This window comes from Hermetia illucens, chromosome 1 (genome assembly GCF_905115235.1).
Source record: "Hermetia illucens chromosome 1, iHerIll2.2.curated.20191125, whole genome shotgun sequence".
Classification (NCBI taxonomy): domain Eukaryota; kingdom Metazoa; phylum Arthropoda; class Insecta; order Diptera; family Stratiomyidae; genus Hermetia; species Hermetia illucens.
This window is the reverse complement of record NC_051849.1, coordinates 74,545,271-74,558,913: the sequence shown is the minus strand read 5'-3', so window position 1 is coordinate 74,558,913 and position 13,643 is coordinate 74,545,271. Positions and strand designations below refer to the sequence as shown.

Genomic DNA, 13,643 nt, shown 5'->3' with positions numbered 1-13,643 from the left:
TCGAACCGCCACCTTCCGTACAATAGCCTTTTTTTGAAGATGGGCACTTCTATGTCAGCTTTGAAAATGAAATTTTCAATCTCTTGCCGGTATCATCTGGGGTGTCGCGAGAATCTGTTTTTGGCCCAGACTTTTATAACGTATCGTGTCCCGAAATCGGACTTATTCAATTTGCCGATGACACATTAGTCTATTCTTCTACCTCCGACCCAACAGGTACTTCATAGACGACGCCTTGGTTCTTGATCCATCTACAAGAAAGCTAAACGCTTAAGGGGGTCATCCCGTGTGAAGGCCATCTTTTTTGGAAATTTTTTGTGAAGAACTGCATAAAGATACAAATATGAATTTTTCACCATAGATTTAATAATATATTGAGCGTGTATAATAATTTGTTCACCCGGATAGCGTAGTTGGTTATTGAAATACAGGGCAATTTATGCACGCAACTCCAAAAAAAGGTGTTTTTCTGCTGCCATGCTAGAGGGCGCTGTGATCATCCTAACGAAAAAAGGTAAATGTCATTTTAACGTACGGACTTAACTACAGTCCGCAAACTAGGATTATTAAAAAATATTAAAAGCTAAATTTTTGGTGCCTTGTTAAACTTTTTTTGCCAATTTTGGTGTTTTTTCATGGTTTCTTCAATGAATAAAAAAGAACTACTGAACGAATCGCAATTATCCTAGTTTGCGGACCGTAGAAATATGTTCTGAATAAGTCATGAAAATTCCAAAGAATTTCGTTGGATAGATTTTGGGCTATGGTGGCAGCCGATTTTCAACATACAGTTTCGCGAAAAACGCATTTAAAAAGTAGAATGCGATTTTTAGCCATAAAACCTTAACTGACCATTAATCAGCTGTACCTAGTCCATAAACCTTAGGTTTCTTAAAGAAATACATGTACATATATTTTTAACACTATAATTTAGTAACGACTCCGAATATCAAAAAATCACTTTACCCATATATTCTACACTATATATAGATACATTTGATGCAAAAAAAAAAAATTCGATTCCGGGAATCCGACACACGGGATGACCCCCTTAAAGCTCAAAGTCGGGAACACCACATTCAGCAGGTCAGAATCAATCAAGTAATTAAATATTCAACTTAATGAACTCCTAAACTTTAATCTTTGCCTCAAGCGGAACCTCTATGTAGATTGCATGACCGTAGAAAGCCATGGAAAAGTGTATGGTCTTTAAACACCGAATGTTAGGATACCGGGCTGGACTGTTTTAAACTAGGAAGACAAAAAAGCTGCCGGAACGCCCAAGTATATCGATGAGCAAATACCAAACCCCTTAGAGAATACGTTCTCAATCTCAGGGAAAGGTTTTTCGAAAGAACCGAAAACCACCCAAATTCCAATATTAGAAAACTGCACCAGAAAGGTAAAATAACCCCATTGGTCAGATTTCTTAGACGCCACCGAATAATGAGTTGCACGATTAAATTCCAATAGATGATAACGCGCAGAAGATGTAATATGCAATTGAAAATAGTAATTTTTAAATCTTTATGTTAAGAGGAGAGTTCATATTTACCATAGCAGCCTATTTGGTTACCTGCATTTCAAGTCACAGATACAATGCTCTGAGTGATTTGACATCAAGTATGCCGAAGAGTGATTTCTTGTGGATTAGAATGATGTGAAATTTTCCAGGAGTGATGAATAGCGAATATTTCTCGTAATTTCCACAACGGCTTAACTCTGTTCATCATTTCCGCTTTTATATTAAGATTCCATGGTAAAATTGTCCTAGACTTCTCAAAACAACCAGCGCATTAAAAACATTAAACACCAAGAAGAAGATACGTAAACATAACCAAGAAAATTGACAAAATTATTTACTGACAAGTAGCCCGTGCAATAAGAGATTTTGTTGTGTACCCATGAAATCTTTGTGTACTTCTCCAATTCACCATGGCTGAAGCTTGGGATGATATCCAAGCAATTAAGACAAAACGGAACACCCTTCGCGAGCGCTTGGAAAAACGTAAGAAGGAGCGTCAGGATATCCTGAGTTCATCAACATTAGCCGCTCCATTGTCTTTGACCTCGGGGCTCAAAAGCGAGTCTTTCGAGGAGCGCAAATCTTCTCTCAAAGTTGAATTAGGTAATTTATAAGTCAGGAAAATGACAAGGTGGAGCAGTTATCTAATAACGGCTTTGTTGAAATATCCGCAGACACCGTGTCGGATGTAGACAGAACACTTTTGCAAATATTATCGGACGGAACGCTCTTGCTACCAGTGAACTCAGTACAACTCGGTGAGAATGTCGAAGCCCGCCTTGGACGCCCGGTGACCAAAGATTCGATTCAATATTTCCTTAAGAAGTTGGCAGCCCAATCTATAATAAAGTAGGAAAACGGTTTTGTTTAAAAAAGATGAACTGATCAAATTCTTTGCAGCATTAAAAACGTCTCAATTGGTTCCGAGTCGGGATATGAAGTTATCTTGGTTGACCAGAAAGTCGTGCTGAACTTAAACAATGAATTTCAGTCAGAGGGTGGATTATCTAAGCCTGCTGAGGATCTCAAGAGGAAACGTAAGTGCTTTTAGCAAAAGGAACTACAGAAGTATATAAAGCATACGCTCCTTTTTCGTGCAGATGATAGTGACATCGACGATGATGAAAACTCCTCCAAATCATCAAAATTCGAAAAGAAAAGTTCCCTGAAGGAACAATCTAACGACGCAACCGATATTATGGTGGGTATATCGTTAACTCCCAAAAAAGACAGAAGTTTTAAACTCAGAATGAATTTTTAGTCGCTGCTCTCAATGCCATCCACTCTTGAAAAGCAAAGCAAGCAAGTTGGGGAGGAGATACTGGAGCTTCTCACGAAGCCGACAGCCAAAGAACGTTTTCTCGCGGAGAAGTTCAAATCGCATGGCGGCGCGCAGGTGATGGAGTTCTGCCCTCACGGCACCAAAGCGGAGTGTTTGCGAGCGCAACAAGCTACCGCTGAAATGACGAAAAACAAGAAATCCAAGCTGGAAAACGAAAACTCAGATTCATCGTCTGACAAGCAGGATACTAACGCAAACAACGAAAATAAAATGGAAAAAGACAGTTCCGAAGTGGATGACGAAACTACAGACAAATGTACAAAGTTGCATTTTAAGAAAATCATTCAATCTCATACAGACGAATCCTTGGGCGATTGCAGTTTTCTGAACACATGCTTTCATATGGCGACGTGCAAGTAAGTTGTGATCATTATATTAGTTCCGCTGTACTTTACTTTTAGCCTATATTGAATACCATTGTATCCCACGCCCGCTTGGAAAAGAACGAGGAGTTCTGAGAACATGAACCGTTTCTTCAAAAAAAAAAACATATTTCCTATAAAGCGTGTCTAACTGAAGTATAAGTAAAGATGCCCACAACGAAATCGTTTGAATATGGTCGACCACGAGGGCTGAGCATTCAGGTCAGCCACTCTTCAAGTGCAGCTCTACTGAAGCATCCCTGCGCCATACGCTTGCACGCCTATATGGTAACTAGCCCTCTCAGGCCATGCACAACAAAACACGACATGTATCAAACAAAGCGACATTCCATCGGGAATAATAATTCAGTTGAAGTTATGGTATCGGAAAAATTCGACGACTCGGAGCCTCGATAGGGAGAATGAGATTCATGACATACTGCATCCGCGACATCTCTTTTCAGGCCGCAGCTTGATGTGTTTAAACTAAAATTGAAACTACTTTGTCTCTGGGTAGGCTGAAGCCAAGGGATGTAGCTGCTTCGCTCCCAGAACTATCTCCAACAACATCGACCTTTACTCACTACACTATTTAAATTGAGAAATATCTTGAAAGAACAAAGGGGATTTCCCGCTAGAGGCCAGAGGACTAGGAGAGGGCAGAAATCCTCAAGTAAAAACCCATGGATTCATGTTGAATACGATAATGAAGTTCACAGTTTACCCGATTATTTCAATTGTTCTTCAACCTTTGCCACGTTTAGACATAGGGTCAGCAAGCTTTCATCGATTTTGCCATTTTGCTTGGTCAAAGTCCTGACCTGGTCGCGAAGCTTTCAAATTGTCATCCAGCGTCTCAAATCATCGTTGCTTAGGCTGGGCTTTTGGTCGTTTTGCAACGACTTCGATAAGTAAACAAATCTTGGTAAGTTAGTTCTTGTCGGCGCAAATTACACGTCCATAGCATCGGAGACGCCTCCCTCACAAATTTTGTACCATTCGTGCAAACCCGTACCAATCGCGGATATCCTCTTTTCGGGCGTAATCATGGCGTATAACGCCACTGTTCCAACACAGCATTTTCATCTCCATTCCCGCGAGACGCTGTTCATTGTCTTTTGTAGTCGTCCAACACTTAGAACCATAGAAAGCGACAGGGTGGACGTTGCTGGGGTAAATTTTGAATGGGAGACGCTCGTTGATACGTCGCGTCCGTCACAAAGAACGCCACTTTAACCAGGCTGCGCTAATGCGTGAAGCAATTTCATAACGTAACTCATCATTGGCTGATAGTATTGATCCGAGATATTTGGATCGCTCAATTCTGGGCAGGTCACTGCCACTGTCAATGATAGTCCCAGTCTCATTCGGATTGGCCGTCATAAATTCCCTTATATTCAGATTCAATCTGAGACCGTGTTGCGTGAAGCGATCATTCCTTTTTGAATAAGTTGCTCGATAGCAGTTTTGCTGAGACGCTAGGAAAACATAAATCAGTTATACAAAAGCCAGTCCACATGAAGGATAAATTTACGCCCCAGGAACTGGCCTGTCTTGTTAAGGTCCAGAAAGCCCGGATGGTATAGTATTTAGCGCACTAAACTGTCGCACTGGAAGGTCATAGTTCAAATGCTGTTTTTAAGTTCGTTATTGCTAAATGCCCTTGACCAACACAGCTCTTGCTAAAATGCCCAAACACATTTTCGATTGGATTAAGGCCTACACTTCTGAATTCTATGCTATTATTTATATTTAAAAAGGATAATAAAAACATCGTCCAGGATCCAAATATATCTTTCTGCTTTCATTTTGTTTATTATAAAACACATTACAGTTTTCCGTAAGAAGAATATACTCCTCATACCATAATCGACACACCTCCGAAGTTTCGGTTCAGTCTTGAGGGGTCATTTACACGACTATGCCAATAACAACTATTATACTTTCACCGGGTTCACCTAGATTATTTTTTTCTCATTTGAAATTATGACATTTGATGTTTCTATCCCCACTTGAAATCTATTGTACTCGATGCTTTCTAGTTGGAAGTTACGATACGATGAAGAGGATGAAATTCAAACTGTAAGCTTAAACTAATTCCACACATTTTATCTCCTTCATGTCGTAGAAGTGTGTCCGGATGGCTCAAGTGGTTAGAGCGCTGGGCTGTCGTAGCGGAAGGTCGCGGTTCAAATCTCGCTGGGGGCAGAGGAATTTGTTATCGTGACTGGATGTCGGACACCAGTCGACTCAGCTGTGAATGAGTACCTGAGTCAAATCAGGGTAATAATCTCGGGCGAGCGCAATGCTGACCACATTGCCTCCCACAGTGTACTGTGGTGTACCGTTTCGGTCTTGAATGAAGTGCTCTAACACACTTCAAGGCCCTGATCCAATATGGATTGTTGCGCCAACGATTATTATTATTATGTCGTAGAATCCGTTGGCCGAGGCGTAGCCATTCGTGTGGCGATTCTTGCGGTCCGAGCAACTTTTCTGGTATTGCCTCACAATCGTCGATAGGTTCACACGGTGGCCTGAGGCGAGACCTTCGAAAGATATTACTGCACAATCTTGTACTGAGGCCCTCTGTTGAGAATGGATTCCACGCAATGGCAATTATAATTACCGACCGGAAATACAGTTCGAGTCTTCCCTTTTCTCAGAGTTGGGCAAACTTCTCGGTTTCAAATGCCAACGGACAACTACGTACCACTTGCAGTCCAATAGGATGCTGGGAAGATGGCAAAGGACGACCCTTTTTGGTTGCAGGTCCTATCAATTGTTCTACTTGGCCTCCGGACAGCCAATCGGGAAGAACTTGCGGTAATTCCCGCGGAGCTGGTATACGAAGAGAACGTGAGACTCCCCAGCGAACCTATACTCGACATCAGGTCGGGAATCAACACTACCCGCTGGTTGGGTCTGCTTAGGGACACAAGCCGCCAACCATGCGAAAACCGTAGCTGACGTGGGAACTCGAAACATGCACGCATGTCCTAATTAGGACGGACGCCTCTCAGTATCCGCTGCAGCCACCTTACGAGCCACACCAACATTATAGCCTCAACGCCGGGGGCACGGCCAAGAGGGTCTCTTTGGCTCGACTTGACAGGAAGAGCGGGACCAGAAGGAGAGGCGCGCAACGCGTCCATTTTCACTTACGGCAGCTGAGTTGGGAGATTCATATCTCTGGTTCCCCGTTGAAACCCATACACAGAGGAGTCACTATCTCAACGAAGCACTAACTTCCCGTCTTAATAATAAATACAATTAGTCCAGATAGAGTTGATGCCAACTACGCCATGAGACGATAATGTGTAATATAGCCGCTCAGACTGTAGTGACTCTTCCTCTCTCAACCGGGCTTGGGACCGTCTGTGGCTTACAGAACTGTAGGACTATAGTCAGAGAAATTAAATGTGGAAAAGTATGTTACTTCAGACAAGTCGATGAACATGAAAACAATGAATTGATTTCAATACGGCTTGGTTTTTTGTAAAGTGTATTATATAAAATTTTGAGTTTGTTTGTAATCCCTAACATTTTTTCTATTTTGCTTTGAAGGTATGTGCACTATGAAGTGGACCATATTGGTGCGAACAATAATAACAGAAATGATATCTCGAAATCAGTTGTCAAGCGGACCGCTGATCCTAGTGCAACTTTGTATCCACCACAATGGATCCAATGTGATTTAAGGTATTAAAAAATAATAAAATTTACAATACTCTTAAAACATTGCTGCCTTTAGATATTTGGACATGACTGTGCTAGGAAAGTTTGCAGTTGTTATGGCCGATCCTCCATGGGATATTCACATGGAACTTCCTTACGGTATTCCCCACTAGCTGTATTCAATATTTCTTGTAACTAAAATAATAATTTAATTCCAAGGAACAATGTCTGATGACGAAATGAGGCAGCTCGGAGTCCCTGCTCTGCAAGATGATGGACTGATATTTTTATGGGTGACAGGTCGAGCTATGGAACTTGGACGAGAGTGTTTGAAATTATGGGGGTAAGTGCCGAGCCATATCAGATTATAAAATATAATGTTTATTTTAAATGAAAATTTTGAAATAATTAAATAATGAAAATCATTCCTACATATATAGTGACGTAAAACCTGTTCGTAAAATTTAGTACTCACGGTCGTAAATGAAACGAAAGTCGATTGTCGACACGTTCTTGTTTTTAATTGTTTTTTAGTAGTTTATATTTATGAGTTTTGGCTGATTTTCCTTGACTATGATAAAATATTAAAGCCATTGGGAGGTACTGAGTCTGTATTTGAAAGTATAGGCCCTCGCCCGAAATGAGTTCTCTAGTCTATTGAAATAATTACGAAGTTGTGATAGCACTTTAGCCATATCTGAAATGGTGGACTATCAGCACCAACAAGTGTTCCTATCGAATTCTTGAATTCATGCCGAAGTTCTATCGTCTTTTCATTATTATCTCTTGTTGTACCACCATTCCAAGAATTCTTACCAGTGCAAAGGAGTTAGGCAGCTGGAGTTAAGGTCCGAATTTAGGACCAGTATTCCAGATTCTATGTTTGTATCGGAAACATATAAGAGGATCGAACATTATATTTTGTTAGTATTTTCTTATATTCCTGTACTTCTTCTCTACTTACTGAGACATTTTCAAAGCGATCGGTTTTATTTGGTGCCAATTCAAGTCATTTACTAGATGCCAACCGACCGACCACTAATGTCATTGCTATTTTTTTCCTTGTAATGAAGAATAGGAGTGTCTTTTCTACCTCAATGCAACATTTTCATTTCAGGCTTGGCATTAAAATCATAAGATTGCCGAGAAGTTGATGTATTTTTTTTTGCCTCAGGTATGGTGGCGGTTGCTTTAGTTTTGAACTGTTTTCACTCTATTAGGCGATGACGGCTTGACGGTTTCTTACCAGGGCAGAGGCAAATCGTCAGACGCTGCCTCACCTCTGCCCTGGGAGCAGCGTGACCAAAACGGCTGTAGTAAGAGGGAGTAAGTTGCTCTCCATTTGGTCGGGTCCGGACTTAGAACCCCGCAATTCTCAAAAAAAATGTTTTCGCCCACTTTTTAAGTTTGTGTGGTTTGTGCGTTCCTTTATATGCAGCAAGTAGAACAATTTTGCACTGAGTTTAAGGGGAGCTCCTCCATACATGCAAGGGTGTATTTTTTTCACAGAATATGGTCATACCGTTGATATGCGGTAAAATGACTCAATTAGTACTTTTCGAAATTGATCTTACTTTTAATATTGGGTGAAATGCAGGGTAGTGAGGACTTAAAATTTCATCATCAATATCAATGCCACAACAACCGCTATCCGGTATAGATTTACCCTAATAAGGAACTCCAGACATCTCGGTTTTTCGCCGAGCTCCACCAATTCGATATCTCTAAAACAACGCTCCATTTCAGGCAAGGTCTGGCTCTTCTTCCTTTTCTACCATATATATTGCCCTTATAAACTTTTCGGGTGGATTATCCTCATCCATGCGGATTAGGTGACCCGCCCACCGCAACCTGTTGAGCCGGATTTTATCCGCAACCAGACGGTCATCGCTTATAGATTACGGTTATCGCTTATAGATTTCGTCGTTCTGTAGGATACGGAATCATCCCTCCTTATGTAAGGGGCCAAAAATTCTTCGGAGGATTCTTCTCTCGAACGCACCCAAAAGTTCGCAATTTTTTTTGCTAAGAACCCAAGTGTCCGAGGAATACATAAAGACTGGTAAGATCATTGTATTTTACAGTAAGAGCTTTGACCCTATGGTGAGACGTTTCGAACGGAACAATTTTTGCAAGCTAAAATAAGCTCTGTTGACAGCCAACAACCGCGTGTCGGTTTTGATTTTCGACCCTAGGTAGGAGAAATTATCAACTGTCTCCTATCTTTATTCTTCTCGTTTGACCAGTGTGATTTGATTTTGTTGTTTGGTTGGTTTTTGGTGCTGACGTTACCATCATATATTTCGTCTTGCATTCATTGATGTGCAGCCAAAGATCTCGCACCGCCTGCTCGATCTGGATGAAGGCAGTCTGTGCGTTTGGAGTCGTTCTTCCCATGCTGTCAATATCACCAACATAGGCCAGTAGTTGGGTGGACTTAAAACAGATCATGCCTCTTGCATTTATCTTAGCATCACGGATCACTTTTTCCAGGCCCAGGTTAAAGAGGACGTATGATAGGGCATCCCCTTGTCTTGACTACCTAGCAAGATAGAGGAAAATATCTTCTAGATGGTACTCAGGAACGTGATATCTCCAGTCGTCAAGCATTGAATCAATAAGGCTGACTAGTTGCGCGCCTGATGCGGTTGCTCCCTACTTTTCGAGTTCACAGACTTCTTGTTTCTTTTTCGTCTGTGAAGTCGCTTTTCTCCTCGCCGGAGTTCATGATAGGCATCCGCTCGTGCCCGCGTCCTTTGAGAATGCAAGGATCGAATCAGCATTTTCTCGTTGCATTGCTACCTTACATTCATCGTCAAAACAGCCAGTGCTGACATTCACCAAGGCTGAGAGGTGGCGGCGTTCTATCACCACGTGATCAGTTTGATTGAAAGTGGTCCCGTCTGAAGAGGCCCATGTATGTTTGTGGACGGCTTTCCTCGCAAACCAGGTACTTCCAACAATCATTTCGTGTGACATTGCTAATTAAATCATCCGTAGTCCGTTATCATTGGTATCCTTATGTATGCTATTGGAGCCATCGTATCGCCTGAATACGGGCTCCGTCCCAATTTGACTGTTAAAATCCCCAAGTATGATTTTGACTTCATACTTGGGACAGGTTTCGAGAGTCCACTCAACTGCCTCGTAGCAAGTATCCTTCGCCGACTTTGCAGCCTCCTCTATAAGACCGTGAAAGTTAATGAGGCTTATTTTTTCTAAATTTACCACGCAAGCGCAGAGTGCATAGCCGTTTGCTTACATTTCCAAAGGGGATAACGGCAGGTTTCATTTTTTTGACTGACTAAGAAACCTACTCCGAGCAGATGGTCTACTGGATGGCCGCTATAATATATGGTGTAGTGGCTCTTCTCCAGGAAACCGGTCCCTGCCTAACGCATCTCCCGCAACTCTGTTACATCACCCCTATATTAACACAGGGTATCGGCTAGCTGCTTGGCGACTCCTTCTCTGTACAGAGAGCGCAAGTTCCATGAGAAAAAGCGCAAATTGTTATTCCGTTTTCGTTGCCGGATTCATCGTTGTGTTGTCTGTCCAGTCCGAAGCTCCTTTTGTGGCGTCGTAACAAGTTGTTTTCCGGTTGTCACCCCTACCCAACCACTATCCTGGAGGACCAGTTGCTACTCAAAATTTGTGTCCCGAAACAACATCATCACATAAAGTGATCTTATATGGACGGCGAGTTCCATGAAGAAATTGTAGTTTCTCTTTCTTAGCTTTTTTTGTTAGTTATTTGTATATCAGCATCAATTAATGGAGGCAGACATGTGTAAGTATGTGCAAATGAACTTTGCGGTTAGTGTACCAGAAAATGGACATTTTTGATCCGCGGTGTCGTTCTAAGCATGTTTGGCTGTATTTGTCACTTGCTAATTACGGAAGATCAGTTAATGAATTGAGTGGCTCCTGTTCCTGTCGGATTTATCTCACCATTCCTATACAATTTTCTTTTAGTGGTTAGCCGAAAAATCACATTCAACGAACTCATTCTGTTTTCCTGATATAGATATGATTCTTATTCTGTAGATGATTTGTCCAATGTATTTTGTAATCGACTTTGAGACAACCTAGTGCCCTATCACCTTGAATATTGTTCATGTTCCTGTCCCTGTATTCGATGATAAGGACGACATTTCCAATTTATCCAAAATCTTAATGAGAAACTTTCTTTGATATATATTGACGATATATAGATTCGATACATCCCATATTGCCGCTCGGCTATGCCATTCCTTTTCCCACTGGGCTTCAGAAGCTTATTGATATCCCCTCCAACAGGTCTTCCATATTGTTTCTGTAAAATGGATGGGGCTATTTGAGGAGCGTTTTCCGGTTGGTTTGTGACTCTTTGATAACAAAATCAATTAATCACTTTCTATACCTTCTACTTAGCGAAAAATACTCCTTCCATCATGAACATTTCAGAAGTACTAGTCAACCTCTCTGGGATTAGGATACATCCAGTTCACAAAAGCTTTCTGGTGGTTTGCATTCGGCTATTTTCACTTCACGCTGAACTCCTGCATATAGCATTATCTCTATCTTACATCTCCTCGGTATGCACCCGCACCAAGTGGAAGGTACCATCTGTAGATATTCACCCTTAAAAAATCAGCTGTTGGAGATACCATAGTTTCTCGGGCATGCAGGTCAATATTTTCTAATACAGTTCTCATTATGACAGTACCACAGATAACCGCCACCTCAAAATTATACTATATCCGTTGATTTTGCTTGGATCAATTTCATTTATCTATTTTTTCTTCCCTCCTACATATTACCTTAATTTGCCAGTTGGCCACAGGGTAGATGTCCCATGTAATTCTTAAGTACATAGCTTTCTTGTACATCGTCTGCCTTTCTCCGACCGCTCCTTTACCAATATGTGTGCGTTCATACCTTTTCTAACCACTGATATCCAGCGCGGAATCTGCCCACAAGGAAAATATCTCTATATTTTTCCCTTGATGATTATTTCTTGCTTTCAAAGTCAAGCTTAGACTTGCTGGTCCAGTACTTGCTTCAATTTACCGCATGAATTGATTTAATTTCCTTAGTTCCAACATTGTCTCCCTTTCGAAAATATCGTACAAGTTAATGCAATACCGTATGTATTGTTATTTACGGTAGAATATGCTTTTTTCTTTCGACATCAAATGGATTAGGACACGTTTTTGCTATTTAACAAAAGTCGTGTGGAGCAGGGTCTGAGGAGTTGCCTGTGCCCTGAACGAAACCGTCCCCTTTCTGAAAAATTATTCCTTCCTTATCTGTTCGGAGCTCCATTCAGTGGACTTTTTTGTTTTCTTTCTTTATCAACGTTCCAAATAATCATTTGTTCGGTTCCCATATTTAGGGAAGGTGATACCTGTGTTTCCTGTGTTATGTATATCGCCGCTCATATGCCGCGATTCACTGGGCGAAACATAATCTGCCTCTCTTGGGTCCTTCTTTCCTTCGCATCGTTCATTGAATAGCGTCAACTAGAATTCCGATGTGGACCTTGACGCACATCGTTCTTATTGGTGGTGACCACAGAGTAATTGATATAGTGACCTTTTTAGCCATGGTTTTCTTATTATCTACCTGACCTCTGTCAAGCATCTCATGACATGTGCAGATGCATACATTAGCATGTTTACATGCATCAGCGAGCAGTGAGCAGTAGACACATATTACCAAAAGTCAATTGTTTTCAAGTTATGTTGTCTTTTCTGTAACTTCTAAACTAAGAAATTCACAAAAATATTTACTTGTTAGTTACTTCGTTTGGAAGCTATTTTATATAACATTCACGTATGGTTTTCTCCAAAAATTCATTGCGAGCATTATTGCTAATATTCAAAAATTTGCATCTAGATATGAACGCGTTGACGAGCTCATTTGGGTTAAAACAAACCAGTTACAACGTATCATCCGCACAGGACGCACTGGACACTGGCTGAATCACGGGAAGGAGCATTGCTTGGTTGGAATGAAAGGAAATCCGAAAAACTTGAACCGCGGTCTTGACTGTGATGTTATAGTGGCAGAAGTCAGAGCGACAAGTCATAAACCAGACGAAATATATGGAATTATTGAGCGCTTAAGTCCCGGCACAAGAAAAATTGAATTGTTCGGGCGACCGCATAATGTCCAACCGAACTGGTAAGTCAATCATTGCATCAATGATTCGGGAAAATAATGCTCTTGTTTCGTTTAGGATTACGTTGGGGAACCAGTTGGATGGAATTCGATTAGTCGACCCTGAGTTAATCACGCAGTTCCAGAAACGCTACCCAGACGGAAACTGTATGGCGCCGACACCTATTCCGAAAAAATAATTTTGAAGTTGGCTCTTTTATATTAGGACCGTAATGTGTGTAATTTTTCATGTTCGCATTAAGTATAGGATATAGGATTTGGAAATAGGTTAATCAAGAATAAAAGTTTAATTACGTAAAATATTTTACAGTTACAGTTTCTTAAGGGATTTATATCTGTTTGGATTTTTTTCTCCGTATTTATATGCGCTAAAACATAACATTTTTTAAAATTAATTTTTCCGAAGTAAACGTCTTTTGATTATCTAGTGAAGTACACAAGATTTTAACAATAGATGAAGAGAATATAAGTGATTGATTGTTCTTCGTCAATTTTTCAACAATTCTAAAACTATAATTTTGTGTCCTTCACTAGCCAGTTCATGAAAAAAGATTGTATTATGCTTCCAGAT

The 13,643-nt window shown here is 40.9% G+C and overlaps 1 protein-coding gene across 1 annotated transcript; it reads left to right on the top strand.

The window, feature by feature from the left end:
* Positions 1–1,847: 1,847 nt before the first annotated feature.
* LOC119647059 (N6-adenosine-methyltransferase MT-A70-like protein) lies at positions 1,848–13,372 on the top strand. The gene is made up of 10 exons (XM_038047816.1): positions 1,848–2,128; positions 2,200–2,374; positions 2,426–2,562; positions 2,626–2,726; positions 2,787–3,223; positions 6,797–6,931; positions 6,984–7,066; positions 7,127–7,250; positions 12,788–13,075; positions 13,131–13,372. The coding sequence occupies exons 1-10, from the start codon at positions 1,936–1,938 to the stop codon at positions 13,249–13,251; spliced, it is 1,794 nt and encodes a 597-aa protein (XP_037903744.1). The 5' UTR covers positions 1,848–1,935; the 3' UTR covers positions 13,252–13,372.
* The last annotated feature ends 271 nt before the right edge of the window (positions 13,373–13,643 follow it).

Bases quoted from the DNA above. Each gene is read 5' to 3' on its own strand.
- LOC119647059 (XM_038047816.1), top strand. From the start codon at position 1,936: ATGGCTGAAGCTTGGGATGATATCCAAGCAATTAAGACAAAACGGAAC. The intron at 2,129-2,199 runs GTAATTTATAAG...AAATATCCGCAG, and splicing joins TTCTCTCAAAGTTGAATTAG to ACACCGTGTCGGATGTAGAC. The intron at 7,251-12,787 runs GTAAGTGCCGAG...ATTTGCATCTAG, and splicing joins GAGTGTTTGAAATTATGGGG to ATATGAACGCGTTGACGAGC.